This window comes from Ammospiza nelsoni, chromosome 4 (assembly GCF_027579445.1).
Source record: "Ammospiza nelsoni isolate bAmmNel1 chromosome 4, bAmmNel1.pri, whole genome shotgun sequence".
In the NCBI taxonomy this organism is placed as follows: Eukaryota; Metazoa; Chordata; class Aves; order Passeriformes; family Passerellidae; genus Ammospiza; species Ammospiza nelsoni.
The window spans coordinates 30,242,324-30,259,318 of NC_080636.1; the positions used below are offsets into that span (position 1 = coordinate 30,242,324).

The window sequence follows — 16,995 nt, forward strand, 5'->3', positions numbered from 1 at the left end:
TGAAGGATACTGTTTGTTGTTGCTGCTTTTGTTTAAACCTAAAGCTAACACTAACAGTTGTTTCGGCCCTTCAATGCCTAACCTCTTGAAAATGTTGAATTTTGGATTTTTGCTTAATGCATTTCTGATTTTCTCTGTGAGTTTAAAAATTCAAAGGGCTCTGTTTTAAAAATGTTCAACTTCTTAGCTGGCAAAAAGTCCTGTCTAAGCCTACAGTACAAGGTCTTGATAAAGCACGATGGAGTAAACCTCCAAGAAAACAAGCTCTTTTTTGGCATCTACTGAAAAGTGCAAGTAAATAATGGAAAAACAAACTGGACTTTGGTATTATTTCCAGCAGATCGATCTTGACATACATGTAAGAGTGCCTATGGTTGCCATTTTAAACAGTGTGAAGCAGCAGCAATACCAACAGTTTTCTGATGGCTGCAAGCTCCCCAGTTTGCCTGATTAGCCACTCAGCATTATTAACTATACTATCCATTATGCTATACATATATCAGTGATCCTTCAAGGAAGGAAGACTGGTTACAGTATGTTTTGTAACTCTGAGGTAATGTCTTTCTAATTATGTCTCCCTTTTAAAGCCTCAAATTACTACCAAAATTATCAAAAAGGCAGGACACAGTTACATTATGTTGCTGTGAATGCTCAAATGTTCAACATTAACATGGACAAAACCAGGGAATTTCAAGTTATCCCTGGCTCTTGAAATATTTATAGAAGACATTTACTAGTTCAGCAGGTAACAGCTGGTCAGAGAACAGTTTATATACTATGGCAAGATGCAATTCTCCATTGCTACAGACTTGGACAGCATTCTTCCCTTTCCCCTACAACCCTCAGACAGGTAGCAAGGAACCAGCAGTAAGCTAGTGCCAAAAGTCTAACTAGGGTGTCAGCAGCCATGCAGGTAGGTGTTCACATGTTCTTCCCCTCTCAGCTAAACATTCTTGGACTAAAACTGGAGAATGGATCATCACTACTACAGAGCATTTATAAGCAGTTACCAACAACCAAAACAACCCTTTTTCTTCCCTCAAATGATCCTACCATCAGAAGAGTGACTGGGGTGACTTCCTCCTTCCAGTTAGAGGAAGAGAGAGGAAGAGTAGTGTCTCACGTATGCCTACTGTTCAATTTCACTTTTGCCCCTTCCTGGGTCCAGTTTTGAAATATGGCAGACATCCTCCCGGTTAAACCCTTCCACAATCAGAGACTTCTCCCTTCCTCATCTTCCTTTCAACCCCTTGCATTATAACCTCTCCAGCACCTAGAAACAGCGCTTTTCTACCCTGGCCTCAAGTTTGAGCTCACACCTGCTCTCTCACCTCCTGTCTGCCCACAATGATGCCTGCTGGATTTAGTCCATCTTAAGTTTTTCCTTTTGAAGACTGAACTAGAGCAGCCCCATGAGGGACCATGCAGTCTGCACAGTCATGCTACCAACCTCCTATGAGCCCAAGCAAAGCCCATCTCTGGACAGCAGACAGTTTTACACCAGCTTCCCAGGCACAGTAGTGCTCACAAAGCTTGCCCCCTCCGGTTTTGCCAGGAGAGTCTCGTAGGCTGCATGCTGACTTGAACAATCCAATCCCAACCACTAGCTTTAACACAGCTGTGGTAAAGCTCAGTCTGTTTAGGAGTACTGGGCACAAGAAGTCAAATCAATGTACTGCAAGGTAAGCTGAGGCAGAAGCAAACCACCAGGTTGGTGGATGGAGTTCATCCAATCATGCTTTTCATTATTGTACAACTCTCCATACCACACAGCCTTTATGTCTGGTACTGAATTTTGTTTGACTTAGATTGCAGCTTTAAAACTCACATTATCTACAAATCTTAAGTTCTCTGTTGCGGGACTTCATGTGTTTCTTGAATCAAAGAGGAAGCTCTCTGCAGCCAAACAAATACAAATTTCTCCTGGAAGACAATTATGCGTACTTCCCTCCTCCTTTACACCTACCCTGAGAGAATTCAGAACTAAGCAGTACAGGTAAAGAGTTATTGAAGACACACCAGCATGCCCTAGCAAGTAAATGACTAGGCACCAAGAAATTCCCCTGCAGGGAAGTAGTGCACACCTCTCTCCTAAAGGAGAATATTCTTATAGATACATTCACACTTCTGACAGCGTCAATATGCTGACTGTTAGAATCAGTCTCTGCAAGTACGATCACGCTTCCTGGTACAGGTACAACATACTAAAACTTCAATGGGGCTAGTCACAAAATTGCCTGTAAAAAGTCTGGGAACATATGGGAAAAATTTATTTCCTGAACTATGGTCACTGATGGCACCTTAAGCAACACTGATAGAATGAAATGCCCCCTTTTGAAAGCCACATTATCTGAATTATCCGTAAACTCAAATATTTCCAACTCCCTCCGCCTCTTCTCTCCCATCCCCTCAAAACTCAGATAACCCCAACCAAATTATACAGAGATAAATAACCCAGTTTACTTTGAAGTCATTCACAGCAACAGATCCCATACTACCTCACAAACAAAACCCTTTCACTTTTACTTGTTTTTCATTGTCAACTTGACTTCCAAAGCTAAATAGGAAGTATTTTATTCCAAAATACGTTTTTTGAAGAACCCTATGAAAGGCTTGCAAAAACACAAGCTGAACATATCCCACAGGAAGAGTTCCTTGTTAATGAAAAGTAACAAAAGAAAATAGGTGTCAAAATTAGGGTAAGCTTTTCTGATAGTGTATGTAGTCAAGGCCAAAAGCAAATTGACAAAGCTTCAGTTCAGATTACATCATTTTATAGCTCCTTTCTGCCTTCAAATTGTGAATTGACCATTTTGTAGCTGAATGATCAACACCTGGGGCAGGTATTTAACAGTCAGTACATGGCACAAGTAATTATATTGCTCCAGGCAGCTTCCAGTCAACCATTCCTGTTGAGGGTGTCCAGGAAGTAAGGGCGAAGTAGACTGGAAACATTACCAGGCAAGTCCAACTCAACTGACTGGAGAAACAGTGAACAGCAAGGCACTCAGGCCCTCACAATTAACACTGTTTTCTGAACTCTCACAAACTCATCAACTGGACAAAAGTCCTTCTGGATACACAGTGTAATTCTTCCCCAGTTTAGAGAACTGGTTACGAGATACAGAATCACTATGCAGAGGAGATGTCTGGATTATGACAACCAAAGAAGGAGTATGACACAAGCTTTGTGTCATGTTTTAGCTTCCTCCTTCCTATAGCTCTGAAGGTAAACATGCAAGTTTTAAGTTCACTTTTAACACAGGCTTTAATTAGTACAGATATATTAAAGAAAATGAGACAGAGACTCACTAATCTGGACTAAGAAAGACAAATAATCATGCTGGGTGAGCTAGTTTATGAAGAACCTGCTTTTAGGATCCATAAAGAAACCGGCTGCTCTGTAAAAGAAAAGCATAACAATGAAATTTTAAGCCTTATTTTTAGACCCTGGTGCATTCCAGACTTATTTGTGAGAAAATATATGAACACCTTTACAAGTGACTGCCTATTCTAGGATTTTGAGTAAAGTCATGACTGTTTCAATCCAGAGAACCTGGAAGTTATATTTGTCTTTTTAAATATTTGTTTCCTCTTGGCAGCATGACAATCCAGCTTTAAAGAGGCACATGGTAGATAAAAGGAATGATACAAGCTGAAAAACTGTTTTCAGTAACTACATTTGGGTTGGCTCCTAGATCAGTGTCAGAACAAAGACTCAAGGACTGTGAGAATGCTTAGTGGAACTAAACTGTTTTGGTCCTGCTTCACTAGTATTGTGAAAGGCTGTACCAAGAAGTCCTGAATTATCAAGTTTATATGTCTCCAGCTGTATGAAAACTGACTGAATCCATCTGGTTTGAATTTTCCATCTGAGAAGCCTTTCTTTGTGCAATAAAAAGCAATAACACTCAGTAACAAACTGAGTCTTAATCTGTCACTGCCTGTTTAACCATGGAAGCTTCTCTCAATCAGACATTAAATGTATGATCAAGCCAAAATTCAGCTGCAGGAATTTAGCAATTATGGACTACAAAGAAAATCAGTATTTCAAAGTATCGCTAATCCTGCATACTCATTTTCTATACCATTTGGGGAATTATTTTTCCCATGCTTCTGGTAGTCACAGAACACAGGAAAAGTCCTTCAGTATGATCAACTTGTCATCAGGAAAAGGACTCACTTGTTCAAAAAATATCTTTAAGGAAACACAGAATTCACACTTTAAAGCTTCTCTGTATCCAAGCTTTCAGTGGTCTTGTTAAATGCTATAAAAATACCCTCAAGAGAAAAAGGGAGTGACCACTAGACTAGATTAATGGAAATTAGAAGTAAAGCACAGAGCTGCTATTACTGTTGAAGGAATATCAGTGACTTAAATCAGAGACAAAAGGGTAGCTGAAATGTCAAAAAAAACCCCACCAGACAGTAAGAGATCTTTTTGTTACACAGATGATTTATGTGGTTTCCATTTATTTCTGTGAGTCTTTTAACAGTAAGCAGAGGAATAATATTACTGATACTTTCAGATTCCCAAAGAGTTTCAATTACAGAGAAAGCATCTTTAAAGAGCTGACATCCAAAAGAATGTGAAGTTTCTTACAATGAGAAATAATTTAAACTAATAGTGTAATTTTAAGGCAGAACTGAAGTTATAGCATATCGGAAGTCTTGCAGGTAAAGCTCCTCTCCTTTACATAATTTCAGGTAGTTTGTCCTAGTCCTTGCTAGTCCACAAAAGATGGTAAAAAAGGCATTGGTGGGCATATACATTTTTAGATTTACTGTAAATCATTTAGTTTCCTATTTGATGCTGTTTAAATAATTTCCTGTGGCTCAAACTGTCACAGTGCTTTTGTTCAACTGCACAGGTAATATACAGTTGCTGGGGCAGGTATGATAGCAGAAAATCATGGAGTGATGTTCCATGGGAAAACCAAAGCTCCTTGGCTTCTCCAATCCCCTTCAACTCCTCCCTTTAGGTGAGGCAAAGACACGACTCTTCCCATACCATAACACCTCAACTATTATCAGACTATTACTCCTCCACACTGGCTATGACACATCCAAATCAGAAGGCTCTGTGTATTTCATGGGAACAGAAACAACAGTTGCTTTGATTTTGAAACTAGTTCAAAGTCGTCTACCAGGGCTCCAAAATTATATATCCCTTCCAGTAAAAATGGGTAAGTCAAAAATGTTATTCTGTGTTTTAAATTCTAATAACTGTTTTCATTGACAGAAAACAAACATAGTAAATGACATATAGCCTGCCATCCAGTACTACAGAAACCTACACACCACCCCATGGAAAAGTTATGTGTAGAGAATTCAGATTTTTGTCTTCGAGTGCGTGTGTCATCCCCTCTTATGAAGAAAAGAAATAAACGGTTACAGAAATATTTTTGAAGCATCTAGCTTGCAGCAAATCTGATCACAGTTGCAGAAATGGGGCTTCATCATTTCCCAAATCACTTTGGTACACTGGATCAAGGTGGGCTTGTCTTTTTGAGAACCTATTTCTAATTCAGCAAAAACTTCAAGTTCCAGCTAAAATACACCAATACTGGTGAACAATGCTCAGCAACCATTTTGAAATAAATAAACCCAGTTATTTCTAGCCTAATATGCTCTGCAAATAACCTCACAAAAATACAGTGTTTGGGATATGAGTTCTCTCCTGCTGTTCAGGTGAGAATTAGGAAATTTCCTGAGAAGAAATTCTTTCTATTGGGTTGGTATGTTACCTCTGAGTACTTAAGTTTTCCAAGTGGTAAAAAAATTACCAAAATCTTAAGTCCTGACAAGTTCCAAGGATCTTGCAACTGGTGTTTTATATATGGCATTTTTTTCTTTCATTTCTTGAACAGCCATTATATGAAGACAGCCCTCACAAGCTCTTGATTATTCTAGGAATAATACACACACTAATACATTTTGGACAGATGCACCACTTCTGTCCCTCACCACACACATGTGAGAGTTGACATAAAGCTATACTATTACTTGTCTTGTTCAGAGTATTTAATTAATTCAACTACATAAACTTCTCTTTCTGCCCAACGATCCAAATACTATCAGTAACTGGGTAAGAAATAGCTGCACATATGTTAGTACCTCAGAAAGAAACAAGTTCATTAGGATTTGGACATTTTTAAAACTCAACTTGACAAACAACTGAACAACCTAGTCTGAATTCAGCAATGACCCAGTTACAGGCAGCAGGGGCTGGACTAGGCGACCTTCAGAAGTCCTTTCCTTTCTGGATTTAGCTGGTCTGTCTGTAGTCTGACAAAATCCTGACAGCAAACAACTGTACAGCTACTGAATGATTTATCTGGGGGCTGAAGTTTAATACGTAAGTGTTCAAATGACTCCACTGGAAAAAACAGCTATCCCACTTCAGGAATGCTTTAGCCTAAAGAAGTAACTGGGTTTGGTTTACAAACTGCCACTTTGTCACAGAAAGTGTATGTACAGTTTTACTTCAAAAATGTTAAAAACAGAAGGGGTAAGCAGCAGTAAGTATGGTTTTACCTGAAAGGTGTGGTCACATAATACTGTGGGGGTTTGGCAGCAATTCCAAATAACTCCTACTTTGCCCCAAATCCCACCCCATAATCCTATCCTATCCTATGATTTGCATCAGTACAAGGTTTGCAAGGAGCAAGGACACATTTTTATAAACTCCCTTTGTAAGGGATGGGGAAGTTAATCTGATACAGCTGAATGCATCAAACCCTACTTTGTAGCACAAAAACACTGCACAAGGAAGATGAAGGGTAATATGTGCTAGGACCATTAAACCAGGAACACGGAACTGGAGAAAGGGCATGGAGAAAAAAAATTTCTTCTCATGTGCAGCATTAAAGTTCCAGTCTTACCAGATCATACCACAAGTTTGAAATGTTGAAGTGCTACTTTTTGCTTTTAGTTTAAGCAGCCTTTTTCCAGTAGGAAAAATTTGGAAAATATTCTACTGACTACCATCATTTCAATGCACATCAATTGGCTAAGGAGTGACAGGTTTATTTTAAAAAACCAGTCTGGGGAGTAAATGTTTTTATTTCAACAGCAAATTATTTGTGTTTCTTCTGAAAGCAATTTTTTTTTTTCTGAAGGGAAGAACTTAGTCCTATAACTCACCTGTGCTTATATTTGTTTCTAGTGACAGTATCATAAATCCTATCTGGATTAATAACCTAAAGGAAAACTCTATCTATATCCATCTCTCCTCTTCTAAGGCCATAATTACAGACAGGAAAGGTTTGGGCTGGTATTTAGAGGGGTGGTGAGTTCTCCAAGAAACTGGCAGCCTACAGGCTGGTGCCTGCTTCACTGGGCAAATGCCTCACATGAGCAAGCCTCAAGTGGGAGAATAGTCTATATTCACTTTCTTTGAGGGACTCATCCCATAAAGGCATACATACATACATACATACACAGATTTTATCACACTTCACCACCTGTATATAATTAAGAGGACTTTTTTTTTACTGTTTTATAATCTTAGATTGAGTGGGTTAAAAAATAAAAAAAAGAACAGGTTTTACTGGGTATAGCTGGGTGTGTACTCTCCAAATTACAGTGCATTGTAGTGTAGTCATTCATAGACAGGCTACCTTTGCAGCTAGTTAGATTGCCACACTTGGTTAAAAAAACCCAGCACATAATCTACCAGAGCACTTCTGAATCCCTATAATACAGTTACAGAATGTAGTTTCTAGTCATGAGATTTGAGCAGCAGCCTACAGACTAGATGAGAGATTCATCCCTGCCCTTGCTACTAATCAGTCTGAGTTTAATTAGCAGCTCAAGCAGTAGTCTCACCTTCAATTATGTTCTCTCCTTTCTAGAAACTACAGAGTTGTGCTAAAATTAGGTTGAACAAAATATGTTATGTCCTGAAATAAGGACTCATTCCCATTGGGGTAGCATGCAGCTGCTTATCACAAGAGCATTGTACCTGAGCACTCTATTTTTCCCTCTTTCAAGTAATTTTAGTTGTAATTTCACAAAATCCTATAATAGAACCAAAAATAAATAATATTTAATATTGATTTTCATAATAGCACCACATCCTGTATTAGCAACTGACAATTCAGACAGCATTGTATTTAACACTGACATATAGCTCTGTACTACCCTAAAAGTTGTGTCAGAAAGTACCTTAAGTATGATACCTTAATTTTAAGAAACTAGTTAAGTGGTAATATTCCAGTGAAAAATTCTCTTACCAGAGTTTGATGACATAAGAGCTTCTTTGTGAGAAGGTGTTTTAATAGTGCTGATAGTTTTATTTTCACATCCTTTCTTCAAGGTCGACACAGATGGCACCATTTTAACCTTGGGAGTTAATACACTTCGTAGTGTGATTTGATCTTTCTTTGGTATGTTTTTCCCTTGTGCTGTTCCATCTTTCACAGAAGGCATCTGTTTTAAGAAAAAAACAGAAAGCAAAAAGCCAACGACAATTCAACCCACACACCACCACTGTGAGAAACTAAAGATCTCCCTCTGCTGCATCTGCAATGAAATACTGACCACCCAAGTAGGAAACATGCTTAGTCTTTATGCCACTGTCAACATCTGCAGCTCAGAACCTCAAGAACAATCTCCTGAATGGCCTCCAGCAATGCAAACCTATTAGTTTGAAGCTAATCACTAGTAATGACCAACACACTAAAAAGAGGTTACAGAGGTCATCAGAATTTCTTCCTCCCCAAACTCTAATTAAGCCACTCAATTACATGACTACACCCACTCCCAAGACCTTAACCAATGAACTACACATGTTCACGGCCCTGAAAATTTAGTTGTTCTGTACTACCGGAAATGTCACAGTCCTTGTAATTAGCTTCCTGATCTAGGTCTTATGTCACAACAGCTTAAAATCCTTCACATTGAGGTGCCATAGACAAAACGTAAGTGCAGGAGTAGATCCAGGACAGTATAAAATAACTGGTTTATATTTGTGAAACTGGTTTATATATGTTTCACACAGAATTCTTGCTCCAGTTTATGCAACCTTTAGTTCACAGCCACTCCTGTCAAGCCTATAAAGACACACTTGACAGTTCAGCTCTTCCTGTGCTTTTCTGTGACTCAAGCTGACTGCAGCAGTTCGGTCAGAGTACCAAATTTTTAATTTTCAATGACAATCCTCATGTTCATTTTCAGATGTTAATTTGTACTTTTCCACTTAAGAAGACCATTCTTAAATTCAATCCAGCTGATATGTCTACTGTGCATTTTACAGAAATTTCTCTATTGCTTCTCCATGTACAAGCAGAACAATTAAAATCACAAAGTTTTCCTTTTTGGCAAGGGAATGAATTAAAAGCACTCTCTCAACTCTTCATACCAAAAGTAAGGACTGACAAAGAATGCAAACTCTTAAAGACTGTAGAATTAAAATAGACCATTCTTGCTTTCATGCTTACTTAGGTTTTCAAGTTAAATTATTAGCCAAATAATAGTACTTTTCTACTTTCTTGTGCAATGTTTCAAAAATGTTCTAAGCAGCTTTGCCATATACTGAGCTTCACTGAAATTTTTCTGGCAAATTAGTAAGGCCTGTCAAAAATTCAGACAACAGTTTTACCAGTAATAATTGCTGCCTCCATTTCACCAATTTAACATAAGTTATTGAATCCACAAGCCAGTAACAAGAGAGACTCCAAAAAGCACCAAGACTGTGTTCCTACTACACCTCCTGAAATCCTCATCAACCCAATTCTGACGCTCTTCCCTTCTTTCCCCTTCTCCTTGTCTTTTAACCTTCTTCCAGTGCATTTGAAAGCAGCATGTTTCTCCTGACAGGTAGCTGACTCATCCCAAAGTATTTCCCAACCAACCAGCACATGCATACCTCCCGGCCAGGAAGTTTGCACCTTCCAGCTGGCTGACTGCCTAAAACCAGGTATATGCCCTCTGCATGAGAAATATTTCCTGACTACTCCCAACTACTCCAATGAGTCCCAGCTCTACTTAAAACAAATAAACTCCTAAATTATAAAAAGGAGACAGTGAAATTAAGTTGTTAAAAATAAAATGTTTCACCAACTTTTTGGTCTCTGGGTTTTGTGTGACTTAATGTTACTGTTCATATAAGCACAACATTTACACAACTAATTTTTAAAAGTCTACTTTAGTTCTAAAGCACGTTTTGAAAGAAAATTCCCAAACCAGCACTTTATCTCTAACGTCTATTTGAAGTTACAGCATCACTAGAATAATCTTGAAGAAATGTACATTAAAAGCTGTATTTAGAAAACATCACCAAGTTATGCTAGGCAATTTTACAAGATTGACTAACCTAAGACTTGTTTGCTTTTATTAGATTTCTTACAAACCTTAAAAAAGGACTCTACTAAAAAAATTGTGTTACGGAACAAGATGAAGGTGGAGACACTAAATTGCAGTTGAAGCCAACTGCAACTAATCTGTAAAACAATACTTCTTCAGTGCCTTTACTAGGGAGAGACTTCATGTAGAAATCAACACTACAGCTACATTTGCACACACCAGACCTATTCCATCATTTTCACACTGTGCAATAATCAATTTCCTTTTCTGCAAATGTACAAAACATACAAGTAAGCATGAAAGCAAAAAAACTTACCAAAGGAACAGAGTGCACTTCAAATGTTTTGTTTGCTGTATCTTTTACCAATGGGTCTTCCAGAAGCACCCCCATGTTGCTGCTTTGTTCTTCTTCCCCTTTGGTCAGGTCAATGTTTTGAGAACAAGTTGTCATTAAGGAGCTTAAACTTTCCATTTTATCAATTAACATCTCTTTTGAGCTCTCTCTAGATGCTGGAAGCGCAGGAGAAGCCAAGGAGCACACCGGATGGGTAGCACTTGCTTTGTCAATGTCTTGCAGACTTAACTTTAATGCAGGTGTTTTTGAAACCTTATGGGAAGCGTTTCTGGGATGTGCTGTGGCATGATCGACTTGGCTAGTGAAAAGGTGTTTGTTAACATGTAGCTTATGGGGCTTATTTACAGGCAATTCCACCTTAGTATCTTTAGCTGGATCTACTGTTTTTTTCAGCACTTTTATAGAGGAGGACAATTGCCTTGGGGAACCAACCCTTGAGGGTGAGGAGACAGATGATAGTTGACGGGACTGGGGAGACTGTTTTAATGCTGCACTGTCTCTTGGCTGTGGCACAGGTCTAGACACAACCTTTGGCTTAACATTTTTAAAATTAGGTTTGGGAAAACTAACTATCTCTGATTTCCTTGCTTTGGTTATTGCTGATGCAATAGGAGACCTGCCCATTGATTTTCTTGCAGTTTGATCTGAACTAGCTTTAAGCCCAGGCCTGCTACGCCCTCCTACAAATGCTTCACTTTGTCTTAGTCTAGAAGACTTGTGTCCAAGTTCTTCCAAAGCTGAAACAGAAAAAGTCCTATTTTTTGATTGTTCTTTAGGAGTTGAAGTACATAGAGATGAATTGCTTTTATCAGCTGTTGGACTGAAGACTAAAAAAGTTGCTTCGCATTTCAGCTCAGGCATAACCGTCTTCTTTAATTTTGGAACACTGCAAGATACAGAAGGAATGCTGTGCATATTCTGAAGAGCAGCATTTCCAGAGATACTTTGTTCTTTGGTTAAAGGTTCACTAGTTTTGTTTGATACTTGTTCTCCATCTATTTGATCTACCGGGAGAAGGTGCACACTATTTACAACAATATCCATGCATGTTTCAGCACTGGAATTCCCATTTTTTTCATGGAAAGGAGAAATCTGCAAGGATTTCACTTGGTCGTCCTCATTGATATTAATGCATGGTGATAATGCATCTAGCTTATAAGGATCTATACGTCCAGCAGGTAGTTCTACAGCCTGTGCTTCTGTTTCCTGTGATTCATTATCATTCTTGATAGGGTTTTTTTGATAGTGCTCAAGACCTGCAGAGGTGAAATTAGGTGTTCTTTCTGAGGTGGTTGTACCAAATTTCTCTGAGATAGATACTTCAGAAGAGACCAATGTTTCCCCCAGATGCATGTCATCTTTTTGATCAGTTCTCGGATTTTCACCTGTAACATTAGTAACATCCCATGTGTTCAGCTGGCAGCATGCCCTGTCATTTTCCAGGGACTGCATGTTCTCCTCTGAAGCAGGAAGAGTTAGTACAGACTTAGAGTCAGTCTGACTGTAAGGCACTGAGTGTTTGATACTCTGATTTTGCATTTTTGCCATAGCAAAATCACCTTTCACTAAGCTTGTTGTTGCTTCCAAGCCACATTTCAAAGAACACATACAAGTCTGCTCAGTCCCAGAAGACTTGTGTGCAGCATCTGTATCTCCCGATGGAGCTCCTGTGCAGCTGTATTTAGCAGGTGTGTTCTGCAGATCAAGTACTTCAATACACTGCTGTTCTAAAAGACTTCTGAAGTCGCCCTTATTTTCAAAAATGGTATCACACTCATGCTCAGCCCCTATATTTTGGGCAGCTGAATTACCATGTATCTTGGTGGCACAATTCTCTAACGAAGGTGTACCTCTGTCACATGCATAGCTATTTCCATTTTCATCCCTTATAAGTAAGGAAGACTTCAACCCATTCTTTGCTTTGTCATCAGACTTCCCAACATTCATTTTGAAAGATAAATTTTAAACCGTTTTCATTTTAGAATTCTTTAAAATCTCAGAGAATGCAGATTCTTCTGAACTTTGCAGGAAAAAAAACAACTTCTTTTCCCTGGAATGTGTCAATTGTCCTGAAAGATATCTAAAAAGCAGTTCTTTGTTTTCATGTTTCCCAAGAAGATTCAAATGTTCTGGAATTAAAAAGAAATTTTTAAAAGTTAGCCAAACCAGGATTTTAAGACAGTAAGCATTCCAAGTTCCTAGTCTTCAAACATCAGAGCAGCAACATAGAAGCAACATTCAGAACCCCAGCAAAGAAAAACTTCAGTCTTCACCCCTTGATGCAGAGCACCTAGAGACTGTGCTCTGCACTGAAGGCCTTTTTCCCACCCTTCAAGGCAGGAATGCATAGCAGAGGCAGCTGAAGATTTTGGAAGAGTTACTTAAGACATTTGAGTTGAAACAGAGAGGAGAGGGAGGTTTGTGATCAGCTCTGGGGCTCCAGCAGTACACTGCCCCATGCTGGTGGGGCAGCCAACTGCAGACCCACGTGGGACCCCTTCAGAGTCACTGGAAAGCAATTCCATATCAGTTACCTGCCTCCATCTTCTATAAAGATGAGCCGAGATTAGCCAAATGACAAAACAATTCCAATGTCCTCTCCAGCAGAGCAGAGCCATATAACCTCACCCAAAACCCAATGGAAAGGTAAAGGGGTGGGACTGACATGGACAGATGATGGGGAACAACTGACCACACAGGGAGTGGAGATTCACAAACAAAAAACAGCACAGAGCCCTTGCAACATACAGTGACAAGCTCCTAACAAGCACTAAGACTGCACCTAAGTACCAAAACGACAAAGATATGAATGAGAGAGAAGATCAAACTGTCCAAAGCAGCTGGATGACCTCTGTAGCACTCCATATGAAAGGCTCCTAGTACCAGAAATGAGACCAGAGGCAGGAAGAACCTCAGATTTATAACAACATATGGTTGCAGGGGATGGGGACTCTGCCAGAAGGAGGCTTTTGGAGCAATTAAAACCTGAATGGGCGGGAAGACGTTCAATGGATCTGAGAAGGCAATCTGGCTGAAGATGCATTCATGGACAAAGGTCAGCTTCCCAACTGAAGAAAATGAACACCTTGAACACCTTCACCTATCTGCATTGACAGACTATACTCTCCAACCAAAGAGCAGGAAGGAGGACACTCGTCATCAAAAACAATGAGCAAACAGGTCTCTGGTGTTTAAACAAAAATGCAGACTGATTATCAGAGTGTGGTGTCCTCAAACAAGGACACTGATCTAATGACATAGTTGAAATTTGGTGCAGCACTACATGTACATCAGGATTAAGTATGGACGGTGGGCAGAATAACTCATAATTCACATAAGAATTATATTAAAGTCCAAAATTATTTCACTGTTTCAACTATGGTGACAATACTGGATGCAATACAAGATGGTTGCAAAAAAGTCAGAAAATATTGTAATAATACTGATAATACTAATATTAGACTTCTGGTATAGCAATGTTGATTAGGAACATTGAAGAATAATTCTGTAATCATATTTTTGTAGAGGAATCAAAGACTTCTTTGGGAAACAAGTTTGTTCTGAGAAGCAACTCTTGATTTGTTCTCTAACAAGTAAGTTTGAATCCTCAGAGAAACCATATAAGCCATCCTGGAAACCACAGCAAGGGAAAGAAAACAAACTCTCATGCACAAATACTTTGGAAAGTGTAAAATGAAGCCAGCACACTAAGTAGGGAAAGGTAAGTGATTTCTTGCATTATTCAAAATGCAAGAATTTTTTTTTTAAATTCTTGCAAAAAATTTTTCTTTAAAACTTTCTTTGTTCAGCTGGAAACACAGCTTGAGTGACTACATTCAAAATAAAGCCTTCATCACACTAATGAGAAGTATAAAGCTGCAGGGCCCATAAATAGTTTTGAGAACAAAACAGCAACATCCAAAGTGAGACTACTACAGAACTTCAAGAATTTGTCAGCTCACTATGAACCAAACACAGAGTGAATTCTGGTCAATAACCCATCTTCTTTACATGGTACTTTGAACATCTGACTCAGATTGAAGAAAAAAAGACCATGAAACAAGAAAAAATAAAAAGTTACTGAGATCAGGCAGCACACCTTCCTCTGCCCCCCCTCCCATCCCCAAGATGAAAAGACTTGTCTAGTTAAAACATCTCCTGCTTCTAGGCTGATCTAGATCTTTTGCTTACTGACTATTATACAATCCCTAAAGAAACATAAACAACTGCAGTACCCTCACTTTCACCTTTAATTAGGAAACTTAAGGCAGATTGAAGAGTTCTTAAAAAAGTCTTCCCTGAAGGCAGGGCAAGAATCTGTTCTGAATAATTTTCCATTAGTTTAAGTCAATCACAGAATCAACTGCTGAAAAAATATTTGCAAACTTTGCTTTCACTGTTGTTTTGACACATTGAAACTTGTTTCTGCTCGTCTGGATACTAGCCCTTAACTCAGCTTGCTCACCTAGTCATGCAACAAAAGTTAAGATTCCATTTTGTTTCAGCAGTAGCTCAGATCAAACCAGAAGTCTCACCTCTTTCAAGAGTTTTCATTCTGAAGAAAACAGGCAATTTCAAGACTTAGCAAGAATAAAATCCCAAGAATTTAAAGAACGTTGCATTACTTCACAGTATATGTAGCTAATAATGCCAAAATTTGAAACAACACAGGTAGCTGAGTAAAGCTTGATTCAACTGATGCTGAAGAAACTCCAAAAAAATAAAAGCAGATTTGATACTGAGTAGAGAAATGAGGAAGCACAAAAAAGTTGCACATACCAAGGTGGACATATACACACGTAGGTCTGTTACTCAGTGCTCTCGACTTTCACATAGCCAGAGCACCAGTAGAAATCAATTACTAATTAAACTATTTTTAAAGCAAGCCTTCACTATATTAATCAATACTTTCATGAACAAGTAGACCGGCTTCACATTCACATTTAGAGTCCTGAAAGCATCCTGCGTAAAAAGAGAGGCATTCCTAAGGATCAGCTATGGTATTTAAAAATCTGATGAACATTACTCCTTAAAGAATTGACATTCTGTAACTTTCATATAACAAAGAAATTCATTAGTTTTAGATATGCCATATAAGGCTGAATGAAAAATTACCCTCAGCCCAGCATCTCCTCCATGGTGGGGGGAGTCAGTAGCAGAAACACAGACATAACAAGTTGCCCTTGCTGAGAACACACTGTTCCTGGCAACTAGTCACTGGAGGAATTCTCTAAACTAAATACTAATAAATTTGCTTTGACTTGGTCTTACATCAAGCATCATGAATGCCTGGCCTCCACAACACGCTCCAGTGCAGTGCAAAACAGCTCAGTCTGGTTTTGCCTTCAGTAAAGCTCAGCTTACCAAACTTCAGTTGTGTACCTCCCATGCTTACACACAGCAGAAAAAAGTCTTCAGTACCTGAGCTCTAAGTTTTCCCATTCCTCTACTGAAATAAGAGCTTGGGGTAACAGCAGGACCACTTGGAAAACAAAACCAAAAAACCCAAAACAAAACAAAACAAAACCAAACAAAAACAACAAAAACAAAACCACAACAAAAAAAGCTTGGCACGTAGGCTCTCCTAAAAAGAGGAGGGATTGGCTGCCAACTGCCCCAGATCCAGGAGAAATACACTAAATACACCACAACATACAGAACTGGGCTCAGAGCAAGATCTTGTCACTTCTACTAACCAACAAAAGGCATCCAGGGGTGTGCTGTTAAAGGGCAGGGGGATAGTCACTTGTTCAGGGTGAGGTAAACAGGAATCAAAACCAGATAATTACAATACATAATTCAACTCACAGGTTGACAAATTACTACAAGAACTCAAGTTAGTTTGTGTTAGTGTCACAATGCAGACGTTAATAATTTTTCACTTTTCCTGGTACTCCATCTGGAACTTGATTCTTTCAAGCAAATCATCACAGAGCATTTACTCAAACCCATCAGCTGTTTGTGAAGCCTGCATGAAGGGGGGAAATGGGGTGGGGAATAAATCTGAAAGGAGAGGGCATGCCCAGACATGCAGGGAGGCTGCCCAGAGTGCTCTAATTAACTGAACATGCTTTGATACCAGGCAAAATGCAGCATCAGCATTACCTCACAAAACCATATTATGTGGTCATGACTACCTGAAATTAAAAAGCATACAGAGCATTTAATATGCATTACACTATGCATTACACAGCTTACTTGCCCATGTCCTGGAACACAACACAAAAACACAAGTATGACTTTTTCAGCACATACCCCTGAAGGCAGAGATGGCATCACCCACAGCAACCAGGCATCCCTCCCAACGTGCTATTCAGTGTTGCTTGAATATG

General features: G+C 39.0%; 1 protein-coding gene across 1 annotated transcript in view; it reads right to left on the minus strand.

Annotated features, from left to right (window-relative positions):
• Positions 1-16,995, minus strand: part of MTUS1 (microtubule associated scaffold protein 1) — a 120,158-nt gene that overhangs the window by 74,539 nt on the left and 28,624 nt on the right. Inside the window, exons 2-3 of the mRNA XM_059471455.1 lie at positions 10,625-12,792; positions 8,238-8,433 (exon numbers count right to left, since the gene is read on the minus strand). Of these exons, the coding sequence (XP_059327438.1) occupies positions 8,238-8,433; positions 10,625-12,610 (2,182 nt within the window). The 5' untranslated portion in view covers positions 12,611-12,792. The remainder of the gene's footprint in view (positions 1-8,237; positions 8,434-10,624; positions 12,793-16,995) is intronic.